The sequence below is a fragment of the Dermacentor silvarum genome, chromosome 7, assembly GCF_013339745.2.
Source record: "Dermacentor silvarum isolate Dsil-2018 chromosome 7, BIME_Dsil_1.4, whole genome shotgun sequence".
NCBI classification, from domain to species: Eukaryota; Metazoa; Arthropoda; class Arachnida; order Ixodida; family Ixodidae; genus Dermacentor; species Dermacentor silvarum.
In genome coordinates, this window is record NC_051160.1 from 177351201 (window position 1) to 177370703 (window position 19503).

The window sequence follows — 19503 nt, forward strand, 5'->3', positions numbered from 1 at the left end:
TGTATTTGAGACCTCTATGTAACGAAGTGGCAGCAGGAGACCCCCTCGATATAACGAATTTCCCCCTCCGACAAACTAGAGATTTCGGCCCAAATATTGTCATTTTTGCGCGAGCGGCAACCGGAAGCACCTTGTCCACCGCGATGGAATGCGAAGCGAGCGCACGTGTGCGTTTGTGCGTGCGCGAGGCGGCCCTGCATCCCTCGACCCGGCGATCTTGCCGCCGCGGGCGTGACCTTTCCCCCTCCCTTCATTCAAATCTGATCCTGCCACTTGCTGCAGCTGGCCTAGCCCGCCAAGCCGGCACTCTCTCCTTTTCCAGTTGATGTTGCCGATGCGCTGGTACACGCTGTGACACATCACACTCGATGAGCGCGGACACGTGCTGTCAAATGCTGGCGGCATGTGGAAGCGCCGCTGGAGAAGCGAGCGAAGTGACCTTCGTGCTGTTGTCTATCGCTTCAACGCAAGCTGAGCGCCGAGAACACACAGCACGCACAAAGCTACGAGCCGCCGACGCACCTACACTGCTAGACTCTGCCCCAACGCAGATCGCTTTCAAGATACGGCCCGCGCGCCGCAGCGCAGTACGCAGTTGATGCCACAGCGCAGTACGCAGTTGATGTAGCGGCGCGGCGTTGATGTACAATGCCACCCCGCTATCCCTCCCCCCTCGCTCGCTTGCTGGTGCCTCGAGCGCAACGGAAAAGGGCGCACTTCCTCCCTGCTTTTCTTGCGCGCGCGAGATTAGACGCGGTCGTCGGCTCCCCTCGCACGTTTTCACTCGCACATATAGCATACGGCGCGCGGCGACTGCGTTATCGCCCTTGGAGTTTATACGGGATATCTATAAGCCAAAATCAATTTTAGGGCCACAACGCGTCATAGACACCATCTTTATGTAGCAAACACGGATCTCAAGGGCCATACTTTTGCTGGCGAAAACCGAAAATACGTCATAGTTGTCGCCCCCGGCACTTTGGGCGGCCAATGCCATCGTCAAGCCACCAAGCCAAGCGACATGAAAAGTCAAAATGGCCGCTCGGGCCGGCGCGGGGTGGCAGTTCGCAACGTATGATGCGGGAACGGTCCCACAGGTGCGACGCAAGAGCGGGGTTACCAATGCATTGGGTTCTATGGGAGCTGTGCCGGGACCGGCCGAAACGACCTAACAGCCGGGAAAACGCAGCCCCCCGGGAACGTAACAGCGGAGTTCTACTGTAACACTATACGACGCTACAACGCCATCGTGACGCTCGCTCTTCGTTTCCGATGCCTCGCGCTTGTGCGAAATGACACGCGTCCACGCATCCGGTACCTGGTGTGACATTCTAAAGATGAGTGCTTCGACGAAAACGGAAAACGGGTGCGCATTACAATTGAGGGCGCGTTAGAATCAAGTAAATATGGTAAGTGTTTCTTTTTCGAATTTTCGTGCTGAACCTGCATATAACGAAATCCTCTTTATAACAAAGTTTTTCGGGAATTTGTCAATTTCGTTATATTCAGGTTTAACTGTATAACCAAAACAACTATTTTATTGCGATAATGGACACTCCAGGCACATTTCTGCCGTCGCTGTCACAGTGCTCTAGGTTCCGTATTTGCTTACTAAATAAGTTAACAAGCACGGTGTCACGCGCGCACAAGCAAACATGAACACATCATGCTTGTTGACTGTGGAAACGAGCTGTCAAGACGCTCGAGTGACGAAGCCCAGCGAGCGAATTGACCTTCGTGCTATCATGCCTCTCGCTTCAACGCAACCTATAAGCGGCAAAAACATGGCGCGCGGCGGACCTTCCCCGTCGCAGATTGCTTTCAAGATAGGGCCAAGGCGATCGTATCGCCGAAGTGGATCATCGCAAATTATGTCCTGCTTCGGTCCACTGAAACCGTTCTGCATTGCTTTGCTGGCGAAAATCCTCTCTTTCTGTTTGCGCCAGTCCCGAACGCAAGTTTCCGATTTTCTGAATGCCTGTGATGTGGCCCGGTTTCCGTCCGTCTCGCACACATGATCACTTTCCTTTTAAATGCAGGCATCATGATGAACTCGGTACTTCATGCTGATAGAGCAGACGCAGAGATTGTGAAGACAGATGGTAGACTAGCTATTGCCTAAGCACGTGTACTGCAGCACATGGAGGAAGCTACGGTAGCTAGGCTCGACGCGCGAGCGAGGCGGCCATTTTGAAATGCCGACGGCTATATGGTAACGCAGATTTAGGGTCGTACTCGATTCTAACGCACACACAATTTTTGGACCTATTTTATCGGAAAAAAGTGCGCGTTATATTCGAGTAAATACGGTTTTTATGGCTTGAGGGGAGCCTTTGCCGTCTAGGTTGACTGCCGAACTTCCAGACAGCCGCACTGCAAACGGTATTTTGTGTCCTGCAACTGCACTATAAGCGATACGCGTATACATAGAGTGCTATGAAAAAATTAACAGGAGTCTGAAAAAAACGTATTGTATCCGGTCCTGCGCTATAAGCCGTTACATTATAAGTGGTCTATACTGTATTAGCAAGGTTAAAGTGGCAGACCTGTCTTGTCTACTTGTATGATGTCGTTGTCTTCACAGGGAATTTCGACAATCACCTTAGGCGGCTTGGGACAGTACTAGAGGTCATGAAGTCATCAGGCCTCACTCTGGAGCCGGAAAAGTGTCGCTTCGCTTACGATGAGCTTCTGTTCTTGCGCCACATCATCAGGAAATTTGGAGTCCATCCTGATCCGCAAAAGACATATTCCATCACTGACTTCCACAACTTGCCGACAAGAAGGGACTGTGCAGATTTTTTGGCCTGTGTGCCTATTACAGGCACTTCAAAGACCTTTCACACATCGCCGAGCCACTGACATATCCCACAAAATCTGACATCAAGTTCAAGTGGGAAACGCCGCAAATCGAAGCATTCGAAGAGCTTAAACGACACCTGCAATCCCCACCAGTACTTCCGTACTTCGATCAAGATGACAACACCGAAATCTACACCGAAGCAAGTAGCCTAGGCCTCGGGCCACCCTAGCCTAGGCCTCGGTGCCGTCCTAGTCCAAAGGAAAGACAGATTTGAAAGGGTCCCATGGCTTACGCTAGCCAGTCGCTCTCGAAAGCAGATGCCAATTATTTTGAGACAGAAAAGGAATGTCTTGCCATCATTTGGGCTACCACTAAATTCCACCCTTACCAATATGGCAGGCCCTTCAATGTCGTAAGCGACCACTATCCTTGTGTTGGCTGGCAAACTTAAAGGGCCGTTCAGGATGCCTCAAATGATGCGAGTCTCAGACTTCAGAAATTTGACATCACCGTCGTGTACAAGTCCGGACAGAAGCACTCTGATGCCGACTGCCTATCGCATGCCCCCATTGACCCGCCGCCGCAAGACGAAGATGCCTTCCCTGGGAACAATAAGCGCGGAATACTTCGCTGAACAGCAACAAGCAGACCCGGAAGTAAAAGCCTTGCTGAGTACTTGGAAGGTAACACTGACATTGTCCCTAGCGCATTCTAGCAGATCGGAATGAACTTGTTAAGACAATTTCCGATGTCAATATCCAGGAAAAAGTGAATTGTCATGGCTACCAACGACATTACCCGCTATGCCGAAACAAAAGCCCTCCCCACAGGTACCGACCACGACCAAAGGGGTGAAATTTTTCGTTGAGAACATCCTGTTATGACATGGTGCCCAGGAAGTCCTGATAACCTACAAAGGAACTGCTCTTACGGCGGAGCTTACTCAAGCCATCCTGTAATACAGCCAGCAAAGTCACCCTAGAACAACCAATTCCTGCCCGCGGACGAATGGCCTTACAGAGCACCTGAATAAGACCCTCCCATATACAGTGCAGTCCACTTATAACGATATCGAGGAAAATGAGAAATCCTATCGTTATAACCGATCATCGCTATATCTGGACTGCCGAAAAAAAAAAATGCCGAATATACCTTTGCAGTCCCGAAACCGAAACTGCCACTTGCGATAAAAAAATCGACGTCGTAGAAAATAGGCCGTGAAAAATAAAACGTTTAATTATACCTCTAAATAGCCTCTCAATCGTTCGGCATGCTGAAATAGAAATCTGCACTTGCTTTCGCGGAAGTTTCGGGTTCACAACCGCCATGTGCATCGCGGCCATCTGCTGCGCGAACACTGGCGGCTATAGGCACCGGGCGGCCGTCGTAAGGCGCCAGCGGCGCGCCGGCGATATGCTGGTGAACAGCGCCACGAACGGCAGCTGTCGGAGCACTGGCATGTGAAGCAGACGACGGGACGACGGCGCTCGGTGCTTCCGTGTGATTTGGCACTGCGGGTTTTAAGGGCCGACGCACGGGAAAACGCATTTTCGTGTGTCTGCTTTTGAGAAAGGTCGTCACTTGTACGAGGCAGATCACATTCGTGGCATCAGGTAGTATATAATGCAGAAAACGAGCGCAAATTGCGATGCAAATGCACCATGCGAACGGAGCTCACCGCGGCAAGCTAAGACGTGGAACTCCGGCAGTTATATTCCACATGCTATTTTGCTTTGCGCTTTAACATTACCGCGTATTTAATCATGGAAATATGCGAATGACACAAAAATTATGGACAGAAAAAAAAAGGAGACATACGTATTCCTTATTTTGTTTTTTGAGCTCTTTCGCCAATCGCACATGTGTCAGTAAGTTCCCGCTCTCTGTCCATTGTAGTTTTTATCTTTGCAATGCTTCCCCATTCTTAATTGCTTATAAACTAGCCCAATCTTCAGTCACGGCCCATTTTATATAGCTTAGCACGACGGGAGCCGTCGGTGGCGGCGAGTGTGAACACGCCACTGCGTTGGTGTTCGCCGTCGATGCACAGCACAGCCGGACGCAACCAGAGTTGGGAATTGCTAGGAAGGAAAATGTACGTTAAAAGGAAGACTGATACACTGATAAGATGGCAAAATGACGACAAATCTGAGTGTTCGCCTTCGGTTCCCAAGCTCCGGAGCCGTTACACTGCGGAGGCGAAGACAGGCAAGTGGGACACGAAGCTCTTGCGTATGAACGGCTCTTTTATTAACGTTAGAGCAACTACACTATACCAAATCAGCGTCGGAAATGTACAGTGCACAGCGATTGAAGCACTGGCAGCGCGCGGCTGCCGCCGTTTTTTTTCTTTTTTCGAGCCACAGGTTTTTTCTTTTTTCGAGCCACCTTCAGGGGCCTTGGGACCAAATGCAGTCATAATGCGTTAGGAAGGTTCTCGCTTTCACTCTACACCACAATGCATCAGTTTGGGGTCCCCAGCGCTTACAGTCAGTGCAAAAAGCGCTGGCGACCATGCGATTCGAGTATCGCGTTTCAACTGCTGAACGCGCTGCTGCCTATATACAGACCGCACATATACAGACTTTCCGCCCGAAAAACGCGATGCCGCAATGAACAACGATTGAATTGAATGGCCTAACCAGCTTCAGTCATGTTTCAGTAACTGTTGGTGCACCCGAAAACGCATCATGTTTGATCAGACGTGGTTTCACGGCAGCGCCAGCTGCGCGCGGCCCGGCGGCCACATGCCATTACTTTCGTGGCGCCGCCGCATGAAGGCGCCACCGGTCCAAATTCATCCCGCGCCCGGCTATAATTTAGCGTGCATGAATTCAATGAGCGACTCGATCGACGACACTGCACTTTGGTTGAACCTTGGGGTCGCTGTCAAAGACGAGCCATTGTCAATCTCGTCGTCACTGCTGCTGCTGTCGTCGCCTCCGTCGCACAACGCCGCCGTGGCAACAATCGCCCCGTCGGAGTTCTCTTCGCGGAACAAGGCAGCACTATTTGCACTCAGAAGCTTCTCCATCGAAGCACCACCTATTTCATCGTTAGTAGCGATGTGCTCCTAGAGTTCAGACACCACCGTGTTGGTTTCACCCCTGGGGGTTTCGCCCCTGGGGGTTTCGTCGTGGCGCACGAAGTCCGCCTTTTCGGTTGATCGGCATGGACACTGCTTCTAGCCTTCATGATCGTTGCGCTCCCGGTTTTCATAATCGTCAATATCATCCACTGCGCGAGCTCGTACTTCGAGTCTTGCAAAATTTGCAGCTTTGTCTCGAGAGATGCAGCTTTGCACTTTGTCGGCGCACCTCCTGCTGCTTCCGCGGTGCATTTCCGCGCTTGCTGAGAGAGGGAGATTGTAAAGGGAGCGTAGGCCGCGCAGGCGCTGCTTGCTTATCGCTTTTTCCCCCCTCCTGCAAAATCAGTTTCGTCTCAAGGGGCGCACCTGCCGCTGCTTCTGTTGAGAGAGAGAGCGCGGCAGCGAGCGCAGGCGCCCCTCGCCAGAGGAGGCGTTGCCTTCGCTTATCGCCTTTCTTCCACCCTCGCCTCGCACGACCGCCGGGGCGGGGGCTAGAGTCACTGGAAAAAAATTCCAATGACTCTAGCTGGGGCGAAGCAGCTGACGCCATCTTTTGCATGCTGCACCAACTTGCGATGCTCTTCGTGGCTTTCACAATCGGTGCGCGGGCGGGATGCTGCCCGGTAATGGCGGCAGATATGAACTTGCGTAGGCAAACTTTTCACCCCGTCTCAGTTAAGGGCAACGTAGGAATGCAATTTTCACGATTATTCTGCATGAAAAACACCGCCCAGAAGCAAAATTTCAATCGTTATATCCGATATGCGGTGAATAACATATCGTTACAGTAAAACCTCGATAATTCGAAGGTCGCCGGACCGCGAAAATTCTTCGAATTAAGCGGATTTTCGAATTAACCGAAATGAATAATAAAAAAAACAAGAAAGAACTTGCCGCAAAAAGAAATCACCTTTATTTTCCATGTCCGAGAAAAATTACTCAAAGTAATCACCGATGCGGGATTACTTGGCGCGCTGGTTCGCCGCCCCTAGTGCCATGCTCTCCAGCTGGCTCAAAAAAACGTAGCATACAAATATCACCCGCACTGCACTCAACAAAGTTGCGGACGATGTTCACGGAATCGATAACTGCCGCGAAAGCGGGCGTGGTGGTGCTTGACTCCAAAAATTTGGACTTAGTGGATATTCCGGACTTCAAAAATGCACCATCAGGGTTCCCATTGAGTTCATGCATTTTCGCACCCAATTTTTCGGACGAATTGAGACCCCAAAGTTCGATTTTGCGGACTAAATCGCTCTTTCCTAGCCGCGCTACCCAATCTTGGAGGCCGCCATGTTGGATTTTGCACTGGCTTGAATTCCAGTGACTCGCTGTATAGCCTCCAAGATTAGAACGCGCGCTATCAACAGAGAGCTCGCGCAATCCTCCAGTCTCGGAGGCCATGCCATCGTTGTAACCATTTATTGTGGGATTTTTTTTTTTTTTTTTTTTTTTTGCGACAGCAATTATATGGACACTTCAAGCGGATTTTCGCCGTCGGCGTCGCCGCCCTGAGGATCCATACAAAGTCCAAGGGAGATAAAATCATCGCCGCGCGCCCGCCGTATGTGCGAGTGACAGCGCGCGGGGGACGCGCGCTTTCATGGAGAGCGAACGCACGGCGGAGGCGACTTCCTCCCTCGGGCGACTTCTACTCTTCTAACAACTGCGTACTTAGCGCCGGAGCGGTTTCTCGCGCGCAGCGTATCTTGAAAGCGATCTCCAGACGGCTCCGACCTTTCGTATGGGCTGTGCTCTCGCCGCTCGCAGCGATAGACCGCACGAACCTTCGCTCGCTGTGGGCTGCGGAGGCCGCGCTCGCTCGTGCGCGCTGACACCACGCGTGTTATTTAAGTGAGTTTTTTCTCTCAAGTTTCGGTTGCTATTTTGAACGTGGCGTGTACACCGAGCAGGTGTCGCGGAGACCCATGTCTCAGTGATCGGCGCTACCTCCTGTACCTTCGCGAGAGCTAAGCGGTGCGAAGCTCGTTTCTTGGATCTCCAGGGCGAACTCCGTTGGCGGAGATCGCCAACGCGGTGGCGTTCGTGTCGACTGTACACGGAGACGACGTCATTGCTGCGCAAATCCAAGCAAGTCGATCCTCTCCAAGCGTAGTATGAGGCAGGGCATTATTAAAGATTTTTTTTAAAGCCGCACTAATGACTTTTTTTTTCGGCCGAACGAGCTTTCCGGACTATTTTTCAGTCCCCACGAGCTCGGAAAATCGGTTGGCGACTTTACGGAGCGCCCTAACCTAACCGCCGCACGTTGCTACTAGCCGGAAACTTCGAATTATCCGAATAGAGCCGCGCGGGCCATTCAAATTATCCGGTAGAATTTGCATTGAGAATGACGGGACCGCTCAATTTCTTCGAATTAACCGAAATTTCGAATTAACCGAGTTCGAATTATCGAGGTTTTACTGTATATGGTTCTTTTTTCTCATAGCTAAAATGCGGTCCTTTCCTACGCAACTTTCGCTTACAATACCGTGGTGCAAACAACAATGCAGATCACGCCGTTCAAGAATGGTTTACGGAACGAACCCGACGACAGCTCTCGACGCCATGCTGCCACACGTTACCGACGAAGAGAATCTCGACATCACCGGCTATCTGCAGTGCACCGAAGAAGCACGACAACCTACCCGCCTGCGCACCAAAAGCCAGCAAAGGACGGTCAGCCCACACTACAATCTTCGACGATGCTACGTGGAATACCAGCCCGGCAACCGTGTTTGGGTGTGGACACCAATACGCTGACGAGGACTTAGCGAGAAGCTTTTATGCCGCTATTTCGGACCCTACAAGATCATCCAACTTATTGGCTACTGGACTACGAGGTCGTGCCAGATGGCATTTCGCAGTCACAGCGGCACTGCACATGACCTGAAGTCGTCCACATGGTGCATCTTGAGCCTTTCTACATCTGCTGACGAACTTCGGGATATTCGTTTCTTTGTTGTTCTTCGTTACTAGGGGTGCTTTTGTTTTGTGCTGCTGCTGGGTGTTTGCACCATCGCGACGATGCAAAGGGGGCACTGACATATGTGCTTTATCTTTCTCCGGTGATCGTTTTTCACCGGCTAACAAATGTCAAATGTAATCGCTCGGTGCAGGACACGCCTGCATGTATCAGAAGTTTCTCGAATGTTATCCATAGTTTTATCCATTGTCTATTGTCACCGAACCTCGTGTAATCTGATTGTATGCTCGACGCGAATGGTGTAGTACTTTCTGGAAGATACGTGGGCACCAGCAATTACGCTTGAACCTTCGACGAATCATGTACAAAAGCCGACGCGTTTCGACGATTTTCAACGATTGCCGACTGTGCTATCATTGTGCTTTGAGTGTCACTTGCTTTTCTGGGCACAAGTTCACCCGATAAAATGTTAGTTTCATCATTCACAGTTTTGCTGCTGTATTCTTCACTGTCACTACCGCGTGACAATATATTTGGTGTAGAGACCCATGCATTGCTGCATGTCGGGTGCGCCGCGAAGCGAAAGGAGCGCCGAATGCGCTGTGGACGGGCCACCCCGGTTGACGCAGTAGCGGACTTCAAGTCACTGCAATCGCTTGCCGACATGGGCTCGATGCAGGGATCGCACGCACACAGTTCCTGAACTCTGCAATTCGCAGAATGGCGCTGGAACGGCCGGGGCCGCCTCCGTCAGTACAAGGTTCATTAGTGAGTGTTGCGCGAACTTGCCGTCACCATCCAGATTTCAGATTCTTTGACAGGTAGCAAATCACACCGCACCTGACAACGAAACGGCGCGAACGGCACCTGCTGTTTAGCTTCGGCGCCGGCTACGCGCGGAGCAGTGATCTATTCACATGATGCGTGATTCTTTCGTCAGTCGCACAAATAGGCGTTAGATAACCCAACTGCCGTAAAGTTGGTTTAGCCCTTCTGTATTTTAAAAACTGGAAAGAAACATTTTCTGTGCAATAAATAAAATATTGGTACAAAACACAGGTTCACTATTAAACTGAGAACCTCACTGATATTCAGTACAAGAGAATGTCCCTGATTCATTAGTTTCAGAGGAAAGAAAACACGAATGCTTGTTTCTGTTCAACAGAAATTCTATTAATAAAGAAATAAATATTATCAGCACTGGAATACAAGTTTGGCATTTCCTTTAAGAGTAGGCTGTACTGTATGTCTTGATTGCTGACAGCTTGCTACATTTTTGTTACACAGTGCTAGGAGACTCCCGAGAATGTGCAGCACTATGTTTTCTTGCCCAAAATTTGTAAGCATTAAACTTTGCGATAGAATTTCTTATATTTGATTCGATATTCAGTTTTTTTTTTCTTGATTTGATTCGATAATCGATTTGAAATCTACTATTTGGTATTCGTGCACCCCTACATTCTATTTTGACTAAACACCTTGACAGCCTTTCACTAATGTAAAAATTAATGAGAAATTGGTGACCACAAAGCTACCCATGCTACTATCACCTTCACTCCCTCACTATATTGTTACAAGCATGAAAGTCTTGTGTTATTCGGGTATGTGCCATGAGCTGTAGTGGGACACAGATAAGAGGGGTGGAAGAAAAGGACGTTTTTTTGCCAAGGGATCACGGAACCTAGGCTGGCGCTCAAGACGGTCGGTTACGTTGTGTCCCAATAAACCCTTTCTTAACAGAATAGCCCGTAACAGAGTGGTGGAGGTGTTGGGTACACGGCGTCGACGTACTACGGAGTCCCAAGCGCTTGAATTTCGCCGGAGCCGCCGCCTTGCCGGTCTCTCGCCGACAACCGTCATCATGCCACAGCACGGAGGACCAGACCCAGCGCCAGTTTCAACCGCGCAAGGGTCAACGGCAGCTGCACCCACACAACATTACATGGAACCACGCTCGTTCGCAGGAAGAGCGGGAGAAGACGTGGACGAGTCGCTTACGCACTACAATCGGTTGAGCCGATATAACAACTGGAACTCGGTCACCAAGCTTGACAACGTTGTCCTATTTATGAGAGAAACTGCACTGATGTGGTTCGAGAATCACGAAAAGTCTTCAACAACATGGGAATGGTTTGTTGAGGAAATAGGAAAATGTTTTCGCGACTCTGATGCAAAAAAGAAACGTGCGGAGTGAACGCTTGCCCAAAGAGCTCAAAGTCTGGGAGAGACATGCACTGCAGCCGACGTGTGCCTTTTCTTGCTACGATTTATTATTCTGCGACACGGGCCTCCTAAAGTCATTATTAGCGATCGTGGGTGACAGTTTACTGCAGATGTCGTGGAAGAGATGCTTCGTCTATGTTGTTTTCGACATTCTACGCCGTACCATCCCCAAACGAACGGCCTTACGGAACGCACCAACAGAACTCTCACGAACATGTTGTCCATGTACGTCTCAACAGATCACAAGAACTGGGACAGTGTTCTACCTTTCGTTACTTATGCACGAAACTACCGGCTACAGGCCCTTCTTTTTACGCCCGGCCGCCACATTATACCCTTGATACGATTTTCCAATTTATGAACCACGATGATGCCTGCATATCTGAGACCATCTGTCGTGCAGAAGAAGCCCGACGCCTTGCTTATTTACGCACTCTTGCTTCACAAGATCGCTCAAAGGCACATTACGACCGCCGACGCCGACACGTCACATATGATCCAAGTGACTTAGTGTGGCTATGGACACCAACAAGAAAACGTGGATTGTGCGAAAAACTACTGGCACACTATGTTGGACCTTATGTTATTCTAGAGCATATAAGCGAATTGAATTACCGTATAGCGCGCCTCCATTCAAATGGTTGACGCTCTTCAAAGACTGAAGTGACTCATGTTGCCCGCTTGAAGCCCTTTACCTCTTGAGATGCTGTTTGACTTGCCCGGTGGGCTTCGTCTGCGCAAGGGGATGTGTTACAAGCGTGAAAGTCTTGTGTTATTCGGGTATGTGCCATGAGCTCTAGTGGGACACAGATAAGAGGGGTGGAAGAAAAGGACGTTTTTTTGCCAAGGGATCATGGAACCTAGGCTAGCGCTCAAGACCGTCTGTTACGTCGTGTCCCAATAAACCCTCTCTTAACAGAATAGCCCGTAACAATATGAAAATTGTAATGTTATGACAAAGGTGATCATGACCTTGTTATCCCTTGTGTGCAACAAACTGTGCACACAGGGATAGTAGCTTCGCTTACCGAACGAGTGTCTTGTGCTAGGTCATCTCTATGTGACATCACTGCCCTAACACAATCAACTCACTTATCTCCGAAATGTAGTAGTCGGCATCTCTGCGATGACCGCTGGCGAGAACCTGTCGTCCTATGTCCTCAAACATGACCGGACGCGCTTCCAGGTTCATAAGCAGCATCGACTGGAGCTGTGTCTTTGCCCGCTCCAGCTCCATCTGCAAACCACACAGCGATTTCAACACAAACACACAATGTTGAACACAATTTGCAACACGGCCATAACAGCACCTTGGTGCTCAAAGGCAATGCTCTAAACTGTAGTAAGGTATTGAGAAAAAAGAAATTTGGCCTCTCAACCAAAGCAGCAAAGCCATAGGCACTGATGCGTGTATCTTGGCTAAAACAAACATTACCGTATTTACCCGATTCCAACACAGCCCCAAATCTAACACGCACCCAATTTTCGCTGGCTTAAAACAACTGCACGTGAATGCGCACCTGAATGTTGGCAAACCTAAATGTAACATGCCGGTGATTCATAAAAGAAAAACATAGCATGCCCCCAACCCCCGTTCACGATCAGAAAAATGAGACGTGCAGAATTTACCTTATAAGAAGGATAACTTTTTTTAAGGAATGAGCTTTCATAATGAAAGCAGCGCGTGGTCGTCGCCATTTGTGCTATACTGGCCACAAATACCAAGCATATCCTCCCGAGACCCACAGATTATGTCCCACATGTATGGGAAATAATCGCTTTTCAAGGTGGTTTTTACTACATACTGTTAGGCCTCATTCAAACAGCCGTCAAGCGCTCCGTCGCATCATCATCACGGCACCGTTTTTCGTCAGAGGAGAAAGTTTCCGAATCATTATCCCCGCAAGAACGGGTCGCTGGCGACCGTCGCCGTGAGCCCCGCCCCTACAAAATCGACCAACCAGAAATTAAGAAACCGTGGCTAAACACAGCCATTTCACAAAGCTGAAGCTGGCAACAGCAGCGGCTGCTGGCTTGTTCGCATGCGTTCCCCATGTGGCACATCGAAAACTCAGCTGTGCGTTTCGATGGTGCTCAAATGCGTGATATTGTTACGGTGAAGGGAAAGAAGAAGGTGACGCGAACGAGAGGAAGACGAAGTCTCTGGCCGTTGCCTGAACGCCATATTTCTTCGCTTGTAAATATACATCCTTCTACACTCGTGGGCCTGCTTTCTTCCTGCAACATTTTGGTGGAAGGTGCTGGGTACAATCACGGAACTTCGCAGTGGACGTCATCTACCTGCCGCCACAATGGCAGATCAACCGACACAACCGACAACGCCTCAGCAGTCCACGCCAACGGTCATCCTCACTCATCTGCGGGACCCGGGGACATTTTGTGGCACGGACAACACCGACGTCGAGGACTGGCTTGTGATGTACGAACGAGTGTGCGACAACAACAGGTGGGGTCCAACAATGATGCTAGCAAACCTCATGTTTTATCTGAAAGGAACTGCGAAGCAATGGTACGATACGCATGAAGCTGACCTAACAAGCTGGGATGTCTGCAAAGAAAAAATGCGTGACCTGTTTGGCAGACCTGTCGGTCGTCAGTTGGCAGCAAAAAAAGAACTTGCATGCCGCGCTCAGACGTCCACAGAATCCTATGTCGTGTACATACAGGATGTGCTGGCTCTCTGCCGCAAGGCTGATAACACCATGACCGAGGCGGACAAGATTGGTCACATACTAAAAGGTATTGCAGACGACGCCTTCAATCTCCTGATGTGTAAGGATTGTGCCACTGTGGATGGAATTATAAAGGAGTGCAGGCGCTTCGAACAAGCGAAAGGCCGCCGCGTCCCTCAACATTTCGACAGGCTGCCCAATACCGCCGCGACATCTTCGTGCGCAGACCCGCCGCGGTTCGTTCAGCCGACAGGATCAGAAGATCTAACGCGTATCGTTCGCCGTGAGCTTGAGGCCATGGCTCCGGCTCCACTTCGTTCCGACTGTCGGGAAAGTGTGCCCGCTATCTCGCTTATACAAGCGGTCGTTCGGGAAGAAATAGCGAGTTTGGGCATTCCATCTCTCTGCTCGGTCCGCCATACGAACACCTACCAGATTTCTCCGGCCGCTCGCTCCCAGACGCAAAGCTTCCCGCCACTCCGCCGAAACCCCGCTGACTGGCGCACACTGGATGACAGACCCATCTGTTTTAATTGTTCCGGTATTGGACACATCGCCCGTCATTGCCGTAATCGCTGGTCGTCGTCTCCTCGGTGGTCCTCTCCGAGTCACTACCGCCAAGTACCAGAGAATCGCACTTTCTCGCCCTACACGCCGCCTCGGAACATCAACGCCGACAGTGCCCCACCAAGATCCAGCCGCTCCCCGTCTCCGCAAGGCCGTCGGTCCCGTTCGCCTCTCGTTCACCGCTCTTCGTCCCCATCTGCAACCGGTCGCTTCCCTTCGGGAAACTAGGCGGTGCAGCTCCTGGAGGTGAAGCTGCAACTCCGACCCGGCCCACAAATCCTCTGTTGACCCTGCCTACACGTGGAAACCTACTGGACATTGAAGTTGATGGTGTTCCTGTCACATCTCTCGTTGACACAGGAGCGCAGCTTTCAGTTATGAGCGCTGCTCTCCGCCGAAGGCTCAAAAAGGTTCTGACTCCCGCCGTACCGTGCACTGTGCGAGTCGCCGATGGGAGTACTTCACCTGTTCTTGGAATGTGCACAGCACGTGTGACCATTGCGGGCCATTATAGCGTTGTTTTATTTATCGTCCTCGAGCACTGTCCACACGACCTAATTCTCGGCCTCGACTTCCTTTCGAAACACTCTGCCCAAATTGACTGCTCCGCAGGTGTTGTACAGCTGGATCTGCCGCTTCCTGCCGACGCAGACGCAACAACTTGTGCTTCACCCCGCTTATGTTCTGCTGAGTTTGCACGGCTGTCTCCACAGGCGGCTACCAATGTCCTCCTGACGCCCTGTCCTCCAGTACGTGATGGCGAGTACGTCGTGTCTCCGCTTACTGACGTGGTTTTGTCACGAAATATTGCCCTACCGAGCACCTTAATCCGGATCCTCGAAAACTGCGCTCGGGTGCCCATCCTCAATTTTGGATTTTCGACGCATGTGCTGCCACACGGCATTGCCGTCGCACTTATCACTCCTTTGGATGAATTTGAGATTTCTTCTTTGGCCTCCGAATCCTTCCTGAGTACCAACGCACCTTTGTCACCCATTCCTTCGTGCTCGACGCCTGCGGACGATGTTTGTAAGATGATCGCCCCTGACCTTCCTTCCGAGCAAAGAACAGCTCTTCGTCACCTCCTGTCATCTTATCGGGATATCTTTGATTTGGACGACCGTCCACTTGGTCAGACATCTGTTGTCACGCATCGCATCAACACCGGTGACGCCAGCCCCATTCATAGGCGGCCATATCGTGTCTCCGCAACAGAAAGGGCCATAATCCAGAAAGAGGTTGACAAGATGATGGACAAGGACATCATTGAACCTTCCAGTAGCCCGTGGGCATCACCGGTTGTCTTAGTAAAGAAAAAAGACAACTCGTGGCGCTTCTGCGTTGACTACCGTCACCTCAACAAGATAACAAAGAAGGATGTTTATCCCCTGCCTCGCATTGACGACGCTCTTGACTGCCTTCACGGATCCCAATACTTTTCATCAATTGACCTCCGCTCCGGCTATTGGCAGATTAGCGTCGACGAGATGGACCGCGAGAAAACCGCCTTCGTCACACCGGACGGTCTGTACCAATATAAAGTCATGCCCTTTGGATTATGTAATGCGCCAGCTACATTCGAGCGCATGATGGACTCTCTGCTGCGCGGCTTGAAGTGGTCTACATGCCTCTGTTACCTCGACGATGTGATTGTGTTTTCGTCAAACTTTGAGAGCCACCTGAGGCGCCTCACGACCATACTCTCTGTGTTTCGCAGGGCTGGCCTTCAGCTAAACTCCTCCAAGTGCCATTTCGGTCGCCGTGAAATTACCATGCTCGGCCATCTCGTAAACGCCGCCGGAATCCAACCTGATCCACAGAAAGTCCATGCTGTGCGCAATTTTCCTGTACCTTGTTCCACAAACGATGTCCGTAGTTTTCTGGGCTTATGCTCTTATTTCCGGCGATTTGTGAAACAATTTGCCGACATCGCTCGCCCTCTCACTGACCTTCTTAAGAAAGATGCCTCTTTCTCTTGGGGACCACTGCAGGAGCAAGCCTTCTCTACCCTGATCGAGCGGCTTACAACCTCCCCGATTCTGTCACACTTTGACCCTTCTGCGCCTACTGAAGTACGAACTGACGCGAGTGGTTATGGCATCGGCGCTGTCCTCGCTCAACGTCAACAGGGCCACGACCGTGTCATCGCTTACGCCAGCCGCCTTCTTTCCACGCCCGAGCGAAATTACTCCATCACTGAGAGGGAATGCCTCGCGCTTGTATGGGCGGTCGCGAAATTTCGGCCGTACCTTTTCGGTCGGAGCTTCTGCGTCGTAACCCATCATCACGCCCTCTGCTGGCTCTCCTCTTTGAAGGACCCAACTGGACGACTTGCACGTTGGGCATTGCGTCTACAAGAATATACATTTTCTATTACGTATAAGTCAGGGCGCCGGCATAAAGACGCTGACTGCCTGTCCCGCAATCCCGTGGATCAACCGGACGATACCGATGCAGACTCGGACATCAGTATTCTGTCTCTCTCCGGCTTTCTCCATATTGGCGACGAGCAACGCCAAGATCCTGTTCTTCGAACACTTATGGAACGCCTCAGCTCCTCGCCTAATGACCCGTCTCTGCAGGTGTTCACCTTGCGCGATGGAACTTTATACCGTCGTAGTGTTCGTCCTGATGGCCCGGAGCTGCTCCTAGTCGTTCCAAAGCACCTTCGACTGGCCGTGCTCCAGCAACTTCACGACGCTCCTACTGCTGGACATCTGGGCATCACTCGTACTTACGACCGCCTGCGGCGCCGCTTCTTCTGGCCCGGCATTTATCGCTCTGTGCGCCGTTATGTCACTTCTTGCGACCTGTGTCAGCGCCGCAAGACGCCTGCTATGCCTCCTGCTGGTTTGCTTCAACCAATTGCTATCCCTACGGAGCCCTTCTTCCGTGTGGGCCTCGACCTCCTTGGCCCCTTTCCTATTTCTATGAAAGGAAACAAATGGATTGCTGTAGCAACAGATTATGCCACGAGATATGCCATTACACGAGCGATGCCAACCAGCTGTGCTACAGATGTCGCCGACTTCCTACTATACGACGTCATCCTGCACCACGGCGCCCCTCGCCAGTTACTCACGGATCGCGGCCGCTACTTTCTCTCGAAGGTCGTCGATGATCTGCTCCGCTCCTGTTCTACAGAACACCAGCTCGCTACCGCATACCACCCTCAAACGAACGGCCTCACCGAACGACTCAACCGCACACTAACCGAAATGCTGGCCCTGTACGTTTCCGACGATCACCGCGACTGGGACGTCGCTTTACCGTACATCACTTTCGCATACAACTCGTCCCGTCACGATACTGCCGGATTCTCCCCATTTTACCTTTTGTATGGCCGCGACCCCACCTTGTCCTTGGACACGTTGCTACCTTCCGCAGTACAATCACCCAGCACTGGTTACGCTCGCGATGCTATTGCCTTAGCCGCCCAGGCCCGAGAGGTCGCCCGTCATCGCCTCACAGTCTCGCAAGCTTCTCAAAAACGACGCTACGACCTTCGGCACCGAGACCACCATTTTTCATCTGGTTCCCTTGTCCTTCTCTGGATGCCTTCACGTCGAGTCGGCTTGTCGGAAAAACTCCTTTCCCATACCATACCAGATCTTACGACAACTGTCCGACGTGACATACGAGATCGCCCCAGTCGGTCAGCCTTCAGTGTCCCCCAACGTCACCAGCGATGTTGTTCACGTCGCCAGGCTCAAGCCCTATGTCTCCCCATTAAGCGACGCTCCATAACCTGCACCGGGACGGAGCTAACCCCACCGGGAGGGTGATGTTACGGTGAAGGGAAAGAAGAAGGTGACGCGAACGAGAGGAAGATGAAGTCTCTGGCCGTTGCCTGAACGCCATATTTCTTCGCTTGTAAATATACATCCTTCTACACTCGTGGGCCTGCTTTCTTCCTGCAAAAATATGGACAACGCCGAAGGCCGAACTTGTGATTCCTGCACATGTTTCGGCCCCACGTACTTCTTTGTTACCGAGGTTTGCGCGGGTGTTGCTGTCTCCACTTGCAAAGCAAGAACAGTAGCAGCTCAGCATCACGAAAGTAGACCCGTGGTACAATGTACTAGAATATAACATTAGTGGGCTCAGCAGCGCCGGCAGCGTGAAGCCGCCCACGTGTCACCTTTACTCGCTTGGGAGGCGGAGAGTTGCGTACATGCACTACTCTCGATGGAGGAGAGACACGACTGGCGGCACAGCAAACGAGGATTTAATATTTACAAGAACGGTCGAAGCACGCGGCACACAACACTAAAACCGGAACTCAAAACTAAAGACATAACTCAACAAAAATGCTTACTCAATACAAAATACAAAACTCTGACTAAATACCAAAACTACCAGAAAAGAATCTATCTCGGAGCCTAACTCCGCCTTAATGTCTCTAAGTCAGTCCAATCCCTGACTCGTCCAAGTCTGGCCACCCTGGCCCCGGCCTAACTGCGTCGCAAATCAGAAACGTGGGCTCTTACGGACCGACGACTTGAAGTTCCTCTCGTCGGGTCCAAGTCGTATTCATTCGGGGTGTCGTTACTGCCGTAGATGCCGACGACTCGCGTTGCCTCTTTTGTCGGTGGTGAGCTCGTCAGTACTTCGTCGATAATGAGCTCGTCAGGGATTTTTCAGCAATGGAGCTCGGCGTTGCTTAGGCCCACCTGGATAGGCCTAGCGTCGGGATGCGTCGCAACCTCTTCGTGAGTGCCGACGTGGCGTCCCGAGGAGAATCGAACGTGCCGGTCTGCCGCAGAAGGGGGATCCTCTCTGGGGTGCCCGGTCCTGCCATGAGAGGCTGCAGCCAGTCCAGGAGCCTCGCTCGAACTTGCCGAGGTCGACGGCCACACCTTGGACGGCCAACGTCACGGACTCGGCCAGACCCCCAAGTCTCCCATCGCCAGAGCGTAGCTGGCGATGCGACCTTCCTGGCCCGGAGCCACGTCGATAATCAACGGACAGCGCCGTTCGTCCCTCGATTACGCCTCGGCTCACGCGCCTCGCGCGCTCACGCCGTTCGGAACGCTCTGTTTATATCGTCCTCTTCTTTTCTCGCCACAGGCGACCTCTTACATGTGACATGGACCCCCTCTTCAAGAGTTTTTTTCCAAAAAACTTCTTTCTCTTGGCCGTCTCTATTGGGAACTGAACTCTTCTTTGACTTGCGCACTCCTTGTATACTCAGGGCTCATTA

The 19503-nt window shown here is 51.3% G+C and overlaps 1 protein-coding gene across 2 annotated transcripts in view; it reads right to left on the bottom strand.

Annotated features, from left to right (window-relative positions):
* The window catches only part of LOC119458721 (mitochondrial-processing peptidase subunit alpha-like), a 213121-nt gene that overhangs the window by 23874 nt on the left and 169744 nt on the right, over positions 1-19503 (bottom strand). For both annotated transcript variants that reach the window (XM_037720576.2, XM_037720577.2), the window contains exon 12: positions 12133-12277. In XM_037720576.2, coding sequence (XP_037576504.1) covers positions 12133-12277 — 145 coding nt within the window. The remainder of the gene's footprint in view (positions 1-12132; positions 12278-19503) is intronic.